The 13,968-nt window shown below is 44.7% G+C and overlaps 1 protein-coding gene across 1 annotated transcript in view; it reads right to left on the bottom strand.

The window, feature by feature from the left end:
- Nucleotides 1-6,475: 6,475 nt before the first annotated feature.
- cdr2l (cerebellar degeneration-related protein 2-like) overlaps nt 6,476-13,968 on the bottom strand; it is a 44,274-nt gene continuing 36,781 nt past the window's right edge. The window contains exon 5 of the mRNA XM_060844368.1: nt 6,476-9,737. Coding sequence (XP_060700351.1) covers nt 8,858-9,737 — 880 coding nt within the window. The 3' untranslated portion in view covers nt 6,476-8,857. The remainder of the gene's footprint in view (nt 9,738-13,968) is intronic.

The raw sequence follows: 13,968 nt of genomic DNA, 5'->3' as shown, positions 1-13,968 counted from the left end.
GGTTACTTTAAAATTGAAGATAAACAAGGGAAATACTTATGGACGACAAACTGAAAGACCAGTGCGAAAATTTTAAAAATCAAATTAGCAACTAACTAATTAAAATAAAGAAAGATGACGGGTCAGGCGATGTGTTGTACCTGTATGATATCTGAACCGGGTAAAATAGACACTGTTCTGTGCGGCGAGGATCGAGAGTCCCAAAGGTTGTGTTGCCTGCCTGGTGATTTCTGAAGAAGGGCTTATGCCCGAAATGTCGATTCTCCTGCTCCTCGGATGCTGCCTGGCCTGCTGTGTTTTTCCAGCACCACATTTTTCAACTCTGGTCTCCAGCATCTGCAGTCCTCACTTTCTCCTCCTTGCCTGCCTAGTGCTCAGGTTCAGGATACCTTATCTGGGCTGCAGAGGAACATGCAGTGGGAGTGGAAAGATCCAGTTACCGTGGCTCACATAGGTTTCAATGATATAGGTAGAAAGATGAAAGAGGTTTTGCTGAGGTAACATGAGCAGCTACGAACTAAATTAAAAGCAGAACCGAAAAGGTAATAATCTCCGGATTACTACCTGACCCACACGGGGTTAACAAAATTAAACACGTGACTCAAAGATTGGTATAGGAGAAATGGATATGAATTCCTGGGACATTCAGTGTTAGACAAGGAGGGAGCTATTAGTTCAGGATTCTCTGAAGGTTGATACAGGAGCAGAGATGTACTGTTGAAACTGTATAAGGCTGAGGTCAGACTTCATTTGCAATATTATGAGCTGTTTTGGGCCCTGTATGTAAGGAAGGATGTGCTGGCATCACAGAGGGTCCAGAGGAGGTTTACAAGAATGATCCTCGAGATAAAGTGTTTGTTGTATGAGGAGCAGTTGAGGACACTAGGTCCGTACTCAATAAAGCTTAGAACGATGAAGGGTGGATCTCATTGAAACTTACAGTACACTGACAGACATAGATATAGTGGATGTGGAGAAGTGATTTCCATTAGTAGGAGAGACTTGGACCTGAGGGCGCAGCCTTGGAGTGAAAGGAGTGTGTGTGTTTGTATGGGAGAGAGAGAGAGAGAGAGAGCAGTGCCAGGGATCTGGGTTCCATTCCATACTTGAGCGATTGTGTGGAAGTGTCCAGGCATGTGCAGGCTAGGTGCATTAGCCATAGGAAATGCAGAGTTACAGGGATAAGGTAGAGAGGTGGGTCTAGGTGTGATGGTCTTTGGAGGATCGTGTGAATTTAATTGGCTGAATGGTCTGCTTCTACATTGTAGGGAATCCATGATCTTCAATTCGGTAGTTGGTCAGTTGGACTTAGGTATTTCTTGAGTTAGAATTATTGTCAAAGTATCTGTGGATTGTTTCTTTTTCACTGTCAGAGGGTAAGACAGAGCGAGAGAGCTGTCTTTGCAAGCTTTCTGCATGCCTGCGAGCAACTGCTCCTTCTCATTTCTGTATGTTACATTTTTCTATTTTTTAAAAAATGTGCCATTTCAGTTCAGAATAATCTGGTGCCAGATTGTCTCACACAATTATCAAATCCAGATGCAGCAAAAGTAACATGATCTTCTGAAAGAGATTTTCAAAATTAATTGATAAATTGTTCCTTGCAAATTGTAAATGGGTGAAATTGTTTCCATTGGTAACCAAAAGTTATACATTTAAGATGACTTAGAAAGGAAGCAGAGGTGAAATGAGGAAACATTTTTTTCCCAGTATAAACTGGTTTTAGTTTGGAGTTAACCTTCCGTTGCAGCTGACCTGAAAACATATAACACTTAGTGAAGAAATGAGATTGTGTATGTGCTGAGGCAAACCAGTCTGAGGTGGATAAACTTCCAGCAAGCCAGAATAGGAATCATGACATTTTTCTTACTGAAATCTTGTCTTCAATTGTTTGGATAGACTGACCTTCAAACAGTGATTCTGGAGAGACGGGGACAGCAAAGGCATGATCAAGAGTTTTTCAATGCATACGTGTTGTGGCTTGTTATAATGCATACGTGTTGTGGCTTACTAATAACAGCTGGATGTTGCGGATAACCCAAATGTTGACCAATATGTGGGAGAAAGGAAAAGAGTGATATCGCTGACCAAAGCAGCCCCAGCAAGTGAAGAGTCCTCCTGCTCTCTCAAGCTGAAGCTTTCCTCATCATCTGTCCTTAACTACTCAGATTTACAACTTCCTTTCAAACAGCTATCCAACACCCGGAGTTCACAATCAAAGTGGATCATGCAGCATCGATGGCTGTTCTGAATTCACTGGCTCAGATAGCTACTTTTGCCGCAGCCCAGATACAGAGGTGGTCTTTTACAGGCAATGGGAAGATTATTGCAACGATGATGCATTGTTTAGATTACAATCCCCATTCAATGTAGGACCCAACAAATTTCTCATGTAAATGTGTTGTGAAACTTGAAAGGGTTCACAAAAAATTTACAAGAATGTTGCCAGGGTTGGAGGGTTTGAGTTATAGGGAGAGGTTGAATAGGCTAAGGCTGCTTTCCTTGGACCGTTGGGGGCTAAGGGGTTACTTTATAGAGGTTTATAAAATCATGAGGGGCATGGATAGGATAAATAGACAATGTCTTTTCCCGAGAGTGGGGCAGTCCAGAACTAGAGGGCATAGGTTTAGGATGAGAGGGGAAAAGATATAAAAGAGACCTAAGGGACAACTTTTTCACACAGTGATGGTATGTGTATAGAATTAACTTCCAACGAAGTGGTGAAGGCTGGTACAATTGCAACATTTAAAAGGCAGCTGGATGAGTATACGAATAGGAAGGGTTCAGAGGGATATGGGCCAAATGCTGACAAATGGGACTAGATTAGTTTAAGATGTTTGGCTGGCATGGACGAGTTGGACTGAAGGGTCTGTTTCCATGCAGTACACCTCTACGACTCCACTTGCAAGGAACCTGTACTCCAAGGTCTCTTTGTTCTGTTACAACACAGGGTAACTCCATCTGCTAATTTAAACCAGATACACAGAAAAGCTCACCTCCCGCTGTAATCTGTTAAATTTTGAATAGCAAATAACTATCCCAAATATTACTAAAGAAAAAATTAACAATTTTAAGTCCAAAAGAGAACATCTAACTACAACTATTTACAACTGCTGTCTCTTAAACCTATTTTTAGCTGCCACTCTACAATACTGGTCCAATAAATTCCCTCTTAAATTTTCAAATCAATTTTCAAAACCAGTTGTTGACTTCAGATGTCAAATATCCTCTGTAGATTCCTTGAGGTTGTCTTCAGTCTTTTGCAACTTTCTTCTGGACAGGTACCTTTCAGAGAGCTATTTTGCAGGTAGTCTGTTGGAGCTTGGCTGCTCTTTGGGTATTTTGAACAGTTGGAGAGAACAGCAATTTTATAAACCCCAAAACATCGGACCAGCTCATTAGTTTGATGTCATCCAAAACAGTAAAATTCAACTTCGTTTGGATTTTGGTGAATGGAACATAATTTAAACTGATTGGCCGAATTTGAATTTGTTGTGAACCATAGCAACGCAGCTTCAGCCATTTGTTTGACAACCAAATATTACATTTTAAAATTTTTCAGCACACTCTGTGCCGGCCAGACGTTACAGTTCCCTTAAAGGTGCAGTACACGTCTACAACTTCATAACAGTTCATCAACAGCCCCAGTGATGTTAGTATTCAGTGTATCAAGTCCTGCTTTGAATTGCCTTTCCAAAATGATGCACCTCACGTTCATCTAAATTAAACCCCATCTACCACTCCGCCACCCATTGGCCCATCTGATCAACATCTCGTTGTACTCAGAGGTAACCTTCTTTACTGTCCACTACACCTCCAATTTTGGTGAAATCTGCAAACTTACTAACCACATCTATGTTCACATCCAAATAATTTACATAAATGATGAAAAACATTGGACCCAGCACCGATCCTTGTGGCAGACAGCTGAAAAGCAACCCTTCACTGCCACCTTCTACCTTCAAGCCAGTTCTGAATCCAAATATTAAAATCATACAAGGAGCAGCACTCCAAAAGCCTGTACATCAGTTGGACTATAGCCTGGTGTTGTGTGACTTTTAACTTTGTCCACCCCAGTCCAACACTGCCACCTCCACATCATGTGTCCAAATGAAGTTTTGCAGTGCATTTTGTACATAGTACACACTGCTGCTACTGAAGTGGTGGTAGAGGCAGTGAATGTTGGTGGACATGGTGTCCAATCAAATAGGCTGCTTTGTCCTGGATGTTATTGGGAGTCGGAAGCGGTGGTACTGGAAAAGCACAGTAGGTCAGGCAACATCCGAGGAGCAGAAGAGTTGACATTTCGGGCATAAGCCCTTCAGGAAGCCCCTCATCCAAACAAGTAGGGAATATTCTATCACATTCCTGATTTGTGGTGGACAAGAAGTTTTGTTACCCTACAAGGTAGCATCTTCAGTGGGCCTCAGGCGAAGCAATGCTGAAAGTTCCTGCTTTCTATTTATATGTTTGGGTTTCTTTGGGTTGGTGATGTCATTCCCAAACATATAAATAGAAAGCAGGAATTTCCAGCATTGCTTCGCCTGAGGTCCACTGAAGATGTTACCTAGTAGGGTAACAAAATGTCTGGAAATAAATCTTCCAGCTCAGCGAGCAAACCTACATCCAAAACCTCAACCGGAGCTACAAATCTTTTCAAAACTTGCTATGGTGGACAAGACGAAGAGTCAGGAGGTGAGTTACTCACCATAGAATTCCTAGCCTCGACCCAGCTCTTGCAGACACAGTATTTATCAGGGTAAAATAAAGTCATACAGCACAGATTTCCTAAACCAAAATACTCCTATTTGCATGCATATGGCCCTAATCGCTCCAAACCTTTCCTATCCATGTACCTGTCCAAATTCTTTTAAATGCTGTAATTGTATCCACCTCTACTACTTCCTTTGGCAGCTCATTCCATACACACACACCACCCCCGGTATGGAAAAAGCTGGCCCTCACGTCCCTTTTAAATCTTTCTCCTCTCACCTCAAACCTATGTCTATCCTGGGGAAAAAGACCTGGGCCATTTACATTATATATGCCCCTCATGATTTTAGAAACCTCTGTCAGGTCACCCCTCAGCTTCCTAAATAACGAACAGCAGATGCTGGAAATCTGAAACGAAAACAAGTGCTGGAGAAACTCAGCAGGTCTGGCAGCATTTTTAGAGAGAGAAACAAAATTAATGTTTTGAGTTCAGTGACCTTCTTCAGAATTGTGCTTTCTTTCCACAGACTCCCAGACCTGCTGAGTTTCTTCAGCATTTTATGTTTTTGTTCCTTATATGGCTAGTTCCATTTAGTTTCTGGTCATTGAATTCCCCCATTATCAACATTCTGGGGCTTACCAGTGATGGTAATGCCATCGAATGTCAATGGCAATGGTTAGATTCACTTCTTAGAGATGGTCATTGTCTGGCATTTGCATGACATGAATATTCCTTGCTATTTTTCAGACGAAGGCTGGATGTTGCCCAGGTTTGAACATGTACTGTTTCAGTATCTGAGGACTCATGAATAGTGCTGAACATGTTCGCCAATGATTGCACAATCCCTACTTCAGACCTTAATATGGAGGGAAGAATCTGAAGAATTAGATCAAGACAAGGGAGACTGGTTTCTATTGGGGCAACACCTTGAAAGATGGCGGAGAAGGCTGGCATAAACCGCCCCGTGTTTACTGTGGAGCAAGGCCCACATCGGGAAAACCAGCAGTATCCATTTTAAAGCAAACTGTATTGGGAGAAGGGACCCAAAGACAGATCCAAATACACACCAGACCAGACACTAGTCAGGACTCCAGACAATGGTCATGACTCACAGATCAAAACCCACCTTATAATCTCGTCAAGACTCCAACTGACACATACCCATAACCTGATCATGTAAAACAGTCCTACACAAAAGGATGAACCTAACACTTTGGAAGTAACAAAGGGGGGTGCTAGCCTCCAGCCCTCACGGAGAGACAAGCAGATAGCACCCGGACCCATTCACATAAAAATGAACAACACACCTTTTGTGTATGCTGCCGAGGACGGCAGGAAGCTTGACATTCACACATACTCCAGCCATGAGTACCACCACTCACACTCATTCATACCCAATCTCCTACATCCTGACTCATGAAGTATATAACTTGTAACATCGCACAGGAAACGTTAGAGCAATCGAGATTCAAACCTCAATTGGTCTCCGCTGGCGTTACATACTTTAATAAAGTTACTGATTGTCGAACCGCACTCTGGGCTCGGACTGAAGATCATTTCATCTGCGCTAACAGCGGGGAGAAATTGAGGAAAGGGTGACTTGCGGATGCTGACGTGAGATGGATGTTGGGAGGTAAGTCGGGAGGGGGAAGGGAATGATGATATCCAGACAACTGCGAGGTACTGCATTCAACATTGAGAATCTGACCCAAAAATACACCAGTCACAAACACAGTCAAAATAGTAACAGCAATGTCTCCTTTTAATCTCTGAATCATACAAGGACCGAGAGGTTTAGTACTTATTCTCAATTTATTAACCAAAAAATGTTTTAAATACAGTTTGGCACTTATCTGTAACATATGCTAACCCCATGTCAAGGAGAAGGAGCAGAATCAACATCAGGGACCTCTCACACATTACAGTATCCACGTTTTGCCACTCAGTACCTACTTGATTGGATTGGATTTTACACTCTCCATCTTCCATTCCATCAACTCTAGGCAGCCCCATAGAAATGTCAATTTTGAACTGGTGATATTTGACCACAGTGTGCTTCGTCTCCAAGCTCAGCCCATTCAGACAAGCCTCCTCCACCACACTGTAAACTGTAAAACCTATAACAGAGTAAAGAATGGAGACTGGAGCTTCGAGCAACTCACTTTTTGTGCCATGCGACTCAGCCTCTGGGTTTGTTTTTGCCCTTTGATCCTGCAGAAGATGCCAATTGGCTGTGAAAATGGTTGATATGAGTCCCATGTTTCGGTGATGTCAGCCATGATCTCAAATGGAAGCAGCAGCAGCAGCAAATGAGGCCTGAGATTTCTTTCTTTCAGAATTTTTTTTCCCGACTGGGTCAGCCTATGGAATGAGATCGTCCTGTGCCAAAAATCCTCAGTGGAACAGGGTAATGGGTAAAGCTTCCCCACCTACCACAGTGCAAAGAGCCAGCCCACTCCCCCCCAAGGGTTTCAGAGAACATAAAAGGGGTTTTGTGAAGCTGTAACTGGCATGGAGACAGTAGCCCCATGTTTACTGGTGTTGCCCATTCCCTAAGCTGGTTGAGGATATCATAAGGCCTCTTGCTCCCACTTAGGCTCTCACTGACCTGTACAGCCCGAGGTCCATTCCATTCCCAAACCACATAAGCTTTTCCATCATCTCTCTACTTGCTGAGGGCATGGACCTCAAAGTTTGGCTGGGCTAGGCTCTGTTGTCAGTAAAGGCCCAGAGGGTTCCTTTCCTTAAATTTCACCATATTGTCTCTGGGAAGACAGTGCTAAATTACACAAAATACTGTCATTAGAAAGTATTGCACATTGACTAAAATACAAGCACCATTAACATAGTGAAAACTGAACCACATTAGCCCAGGAGCTGGGATTGAATGTGCACTTCTCAATGTAAATGGAGAGACACTGACACAGAACAGAGAATTGAAAGAGATTCCTGGTTAACTGTTCTCCATCTGCAATCCCACCCTCACCGTCAGGGTTTACCCGCTGGGTGAGCTCAAAGAAAGACAGTAACTTTAGGAAAGATATGGAGCAAATGAGAGAGGCTCTCTAGACCATGAAACCCATCAGATACCAATAAGTAGTGAAGGCAGAGACAAAACAAACTGGACCAAACCTTTACCCTCTCTAATGCATAATCAGGAACCAGGTCCAAAGCCAAATTACTGTCTCTCCCTCCCACCCCATACACAGAATTACATTTGTGAAAGCAAATACATTATTGCATAGCGTCCCCTCAAACACCCCCTCCCCCCACACCAGCAACCCTCATCAACCCGTCCCAACCACCCACCAAACCCATCAACAGTCACATTAGCAGAACCCAGAGAGTTGGTCTAATCATTAGGTCAAACAACAAAATGTGTAAATGCAATAAAAAAGCTCACTCTGTCCCTAACCCAAGTGGACAGGTGGTAACAGAAAGAAGATAGTGAATTGCACTGAACAGCAATGGTCGCTGCAGATGCAAGATCGATCTTCTGTCAGCCAACTTGTCAGAACCACTGACCCCCACATCTGACACCAAGTAACAGTCGCACCAAGTCTGCAACACGTTCTTGTGGTTTAAAAACCCTACAGCCCATGAAGATGATGACGGTTTTACCAGAACCTGGGTTTCAGGAGTTTGTTTGTAACACTGAACTTCGAGAAGGTAAAAGAGGCGACTGTCTGGGTGCCGTAAGCAGACACGCTGCCTTGCCAGGAATGCGGTGAAGCGGCCGATAAGAAGTTAATCCTGGAGTAATACTGAAATGGAGTGCATTCAGGAAAAAAACACAAGTGTGCCTGGGATTCAGTCCAGGGAGTGGGTACCATCACCATGGTAACAGGACAACATGCATCCTCCATGGCAGGGCAAGTGAAGATCGTGTGTGTGTGTGTGTCAGCCCCGCCTGGAAAATACCGAACACCCTAAAGAGTAAACATTTTGCGGTGTCTTTCTGTGAGGTTGTGTTTGAGTGGGAAGGGTAAGGTAACGGTCAGTAACGGATCAACCCCGTCACCTGGACATACCTAACAAAGACCTGCCTTCCGATTGGCACAGCAGTGAGAGAGAGTTCAGTAAGAGCGTCTCCTATTGGAGGGTGCCCTTGGCGCGGGGCTCGCGGCCCGGGGCACGCGGCTGTCAGTTGGAGGCGCGGCTCTTGGTCTTGCTCGCGCTGATGTCGGCCTTGGTCTTCTGGATGCGGGAGAAGATCTCCTTGAAGAGGGCCTTGTACTCGGGCTGCGAGTGGCCCAGCCTCTTGTCGGCCGCCTCCACCTGCTGGCTCAGGCTGAGGCTCTTGTCCGGGGCCTTGAGATCCGCCTCCAGGCACTCGAGCAGGAAATCCCGGCAGGAGCTGTCCCGGGAGACGGGCCGCGAGGTCTGCACGGCCGCATGGCGCAGGCCCTCCTGGTGGCGCCGGCACTTGCCCAGTAGCTCCTCGTACTTGTCGAGCAGGGCGTGGTACTGCTCATCCACCTCCCGCAGGATCGACATGCCCCGCTTGCGGACGCTGTTGGCGTGGAGCGTGTAGTTGCCCTCATGGCGGCTCACATCGTCCCGGCTGATGATGGCGCTCAGCGCGGTGTCGCTGCAGCTCTTCCTCACGCAGCTCTGCTCCGAGGCGGCGTCATCGTCGGCCGGCGCCGGGGCCCCGTCGTCCGACTCCGGCGCGTTGTTGAGGGGTTCGAGCAGGGCCTCGGACAGGCGGTCCTCGCCGCTGATCAGGTACCGCTTCACCTGCTTCATCTGCTGCAACTCCCGCAGCTCGGCCTCCAGCTCCCGCACCCGCAGCTTGCAGCTCTCCATCTGGCCCAGCCTCCGCTCCAGCTCCGTGTACTCGCCGAGCACGGCCGCGCACTCCCGCTCCGCCGCCTCCTTGCGCTGCCTCTCCTGGCTGATCTGCAGCCTCAGGGCGTTCGCCGTCAGCCGCAGCCTCTCGTTCTCCTTCTCCAGGCGCTTGTGCTCGGGCTCGGCCGGGCTGCCGGTCCCGAGTAGCCCCGTCTCCTCGGGACAGCCATACCTGAGCGAGAAACATGCCATCAATTACAACAGGGCATGGAAAGAGGCCATTCAGCCCATTGTGTCTGTGCCAGATCAGCCCCCACTCCTTCAGTAACCCTTGAAGCATCCTTTCAGATAGGTATGCTCCAGATTACCGTAACAGTTTTAAAAATAAAACAATTATTGTCTGAAAATGAAGCAACTGCAAAACATTCAGCACCATATCTTTTATCTCAATTCCACTCTCCTCCACTACTCCCAAATCCCTTTAATCTCGTGTCCAAAGATCCATTCACCTTGGTCTTTATTACATTCATCAAGTAAGCTTCCATGACTGTGTTGGGAGTATAGAATCCCAAAGATTTACAACCCTTTGTGAATAAGTTTCCCATCAGCTCAATTTTAAATGATCGCTCCCTTATCCCAAGTTTGTGCCTGCCAGACTTTCCTCTTGTGTGTTTAATAATCCCTGAACAGTGTAAACTCACTCAGAAGTCACTCAGTATCAAACTCATTCTAAACCTTGAACATTTCAGTGAGATCACTTCTCATTCTTCTAAACTCCAAGGAATATTGACCTAAAGGGTGGCACAGTGGTTAGCACTGCTGCCTCACAGTGCAAGAGACCCAGGTTCAATTTCTGCACAGTCTCCCTGTATCAGCGTGGGTTTCCTCTAGGTGCTCCGGTTTCCTCCCACAATCCAAAAATGGGAAGGTTAGGTGAGTTGGCCATGCTAAATTGCTCATAGTGAACAAAGGATGTGTAGGTTATTCAGGCGTAAACGTAGGATAATAGGGGAATGGGCCTGGGTGGGTTGCGCTTCGGCAGGTTGGTGTGGACTTGTTGGGCCAAGGGGCCTGTTTCCACACTGCAAGTAATCTAATCTAGTTTCCACACTGCAAGTAATCTAATCTAATTTCCACAGCCTCTTATCACAGGATAACCCATCATTCCAAAATCTAATGTAATGAACTTCCCCTGTACCACCTCCAGAACAAGTACATCCATTCTTAAATACACTGTGGTTAACACTGCTGCTTCACAGCGCCACAGAACCAGGTTTGATTCCAGTCTCGGGCAATTGTCTGTTTTGAGTTTGCACATTCTCCCCTTGTTTGCGTGGATTTCCTCCGGTTGCTTTGGTTTCCTTCACAGTCAAGATGTGCAGGATAGGTGAATTGGCCATGCAAAATTGCCCATAGTGAACAAAGGATGTGTAGGTTAGGCATAAATCTAGTATAATAGGGGAATGGGTCTGGGTGGGTTACTCTTCAGTGTTGGTGTAGACTTGTTGGATCAAAAGGGCCTATTTCCACACTTTAGGAATTCTATGATTCTAATTGTAGCAAGACTTCTTTATTTATTTATGTACTCAATCCCCTTGCATAAAAATCTTTAAATACCACTTGCCTTCCTAAATATTTGCTGTATCTGAATAGTAACTTTCTGCATTCCTGACAAGTGCATACCCAAGTATCTTCTAAAAGTTTATTTTCAATGTGTCAACTCCATAATAAATTAGGAAAACAGATATGTTCTAATACCAAAGAATAACTAGATGTAGGTTTGCTCACTGAGCTGGAAGGTTCAGTTTCAGATGTTTCGCCACCATACTAGGTACCATCAGTGAGCCTCTGGATGAGGCTTCGTCACCTAGTGTGGTGATGAAACATCTGAAACCGAATCTTCCAACTCAGCGGGCAAACCTACATCCAGAACCTCAACCTCAGGTATAAATCTTCTCAAAACTCACGAACCAAAGAATAACCTCACACTTCCTCACTTCCTTTATATCAGTAAATGTAGCCACAAAACTGTCTCTTTGTCCAAGTTCTTAATAAAGAGAAATAGCTGATGCCTTAGACCGATCCTTGCAACAATATTAGTTACAGAAAGTCACCTTGAAAATATCTCTACTGTTTCCTGTCCATTTGCCAGCCATCTATCCATGGTCATAGAAAGCATAACTTCATGAATATTTGCATATTAACCTGTGCGAGTCGATATGCCTTTCAGAAATCCAGTAGACTACATCCTTTTTATTTATCCTACTAGTTGGGTCCCCCCCAAAAAACTAAAATTTATCCAATACAATTTCTTTTCTGTAAAAGTATAGTATGCAACCTGATCATACTATAAATTTTTTAAGTGGATTGTCAAGGCTTCTTTAATAAGGTATTCCAACAATTTCTTGAAGATTAACTGGCTGCAGTTCTTGGTTTTATCTCTCCCTCCTCAGTGCTGCATAGTCTTTAGTGTTAACTTTCATACTACTGGAGCCATTTTAATCTAAGGAATTTTAGCTCCTGCGATGAGGATTTTCTATTTTTTAAGAACATAGAGTGTAGGCCATCAGATCCTGGAACTGGTCATCTTTAAATGTCATACATTTCCCTCAAAAGTTCTTTTACAATATTAATTACCCACACTTTCTGGCATGTAGAGTCATAATTATATAGCACAGAATAAGACCCTTCAGTCCAACCAGTACATGCCAACCATAATCCCAAACTAAACTAGTTCCACCTGCCTCTGCTTGGCACATATCCCTCTGAACATTGGGTAAGTACATGAATCAAATTTCTTAAATGTAATTGTGCCTGCACCCACCACTTTCTCTGGAAGTTCATTCCACACACGAACCACACAGTTTTAAAAAACAGATTGCCCCCAGTGTCTTTAAATCTTTCTTTACTTACCTTGAAAATATGCCCCCTAGTCTTGAAATCCCTCACCCTAGAGGAAAGACATCCTCCATATCTATACCCCTCATGATTTTATAAACCTCTAAAAGGTGATCCCTCAACCTCCTACACTCCAGTGAATAAAATTCCAGCCAACTCAGCCTCCTGATGACTCAGATCCTCCATTCCCAGCAACATCCTGGTAAATCTTTTCTGAACCCCAACCAGCTTAATAATATCCTTTCGGTAACTGGGTGACCAGAACTGGATACAGTACTCCATAAGAGGTGATCTCCAACATCCAGTACTCAAAGGTCTGAGCAATGAAGGCAAGTGTACCAAAGGTGTGGAGATCAGAGCTGAAAATGTGTTGCTGGAAAAGCGCAGCAGGTCAGGCAGCATCCAAGGAACAGGAAATTCGACGTTTCGGGTATAAGCCCTTCTTCAGGAAGGGCTTATGCCCGAAACGTCGAATTTCCTGTTCCTTGGATGCTGCCTGACCTGCTGCACTTTTCCAGCAACATATTTCCAGCAAACCATTCCCTAAGTTTACATTTGGTCTCCCAGGTATCGAGAAGACCACATCGGGAACACCTGATGCAGCAAACAAGGTTGGAAGAGAGGCAGGTAAACCTCTAGCTCATCTGGAGGGACTGTTTAGGGCCCTGGATGGTAGTATATGCTGGCTGGTTTTGCAGTCTTTTTGGTTGCAGGGGAAGGTACCTGGGGGTTGGTGGGCAGTGTGGCGCAAACAAAGGATGGTTAAAGGGAACATCCTTGCAGAAGGGGCTAAGGAGAGGGAAGATTGTCTTGATGGTGGGGTCTAGTTGGAATTGATGGAAGTGTTTAAGGATGATGCTTTGGATGCAGAAACTGTCAAGAGGTAGGTGAGGACAAGGGGAACTCTGTCTTTATATCTAACTATACTGTCCATGTCCCTCATTCTTACATGGTCTCATCTCGACCTTCTCTATTCCAAAGAAAACAAACTAAGCTTCTCTCTTTGTAGCTGAAATGGTCCATCCCAGGCAACATCCTGATGAATCTTCTTTTGCACCCTTTCAGGACTATCATATCCTTCTATAGTGTGATGATCAGAACTGCACACAGTACTCTGGCTGTGATTGAACCCAAGTTCTGTAGAGTTTCAACATGACCTCTCTGCACTTATAATCTGTGCCTTGAGTGATACAGGCAAACATGCTTTATGCCTCCTTTACTACACTATTAAACCGCCCTGTCATCTTCAGGGACCTGTGGACATGATCCCTCTGTTCCCCTTGCCATTCACTTGCTCGTCTTGTTACTTCTTCCAGAGTGCATCACCTTATATTTTTCTGGGCTAAATTCCATGTGCCGCTGATTTGTCCAATCTGTTTATATCCTGTTACCTAACACCTTTCTCCTGACACTAGTTTGTGCCATCTGCACACTTACTTAACATCTCTCCCACATTCTCATCTACATCAGTTACTAATATCACAAACAATAAGGGACCGAGCAGTGATCCCTGTGGTTTGCCACTAGCCACCACTCTCCAGCCACAAAAACAGTCTTATGCTAGC

The sequence above is a fragment of the Hemiscyllium ocellatum genome, chromosome 25 (assembly GCF_020745735.1).
Source record: "Hemiscyllium ocellatum isolate sHemOce1 chromosome 25, sHemOce1.pat.X.cur, whole genome shotgun sequence".
Lineage (NCBI taxonomy): Eukaryota > Metazoa > Chordata > Chondrichthyes > Orectolobiformes > Hemiscylliidae > Hemiscyllium > Hemiscyllium ocellatum.
This window is presented reverse-complemented; position numbering and strand designations above follow the sequence as displayed.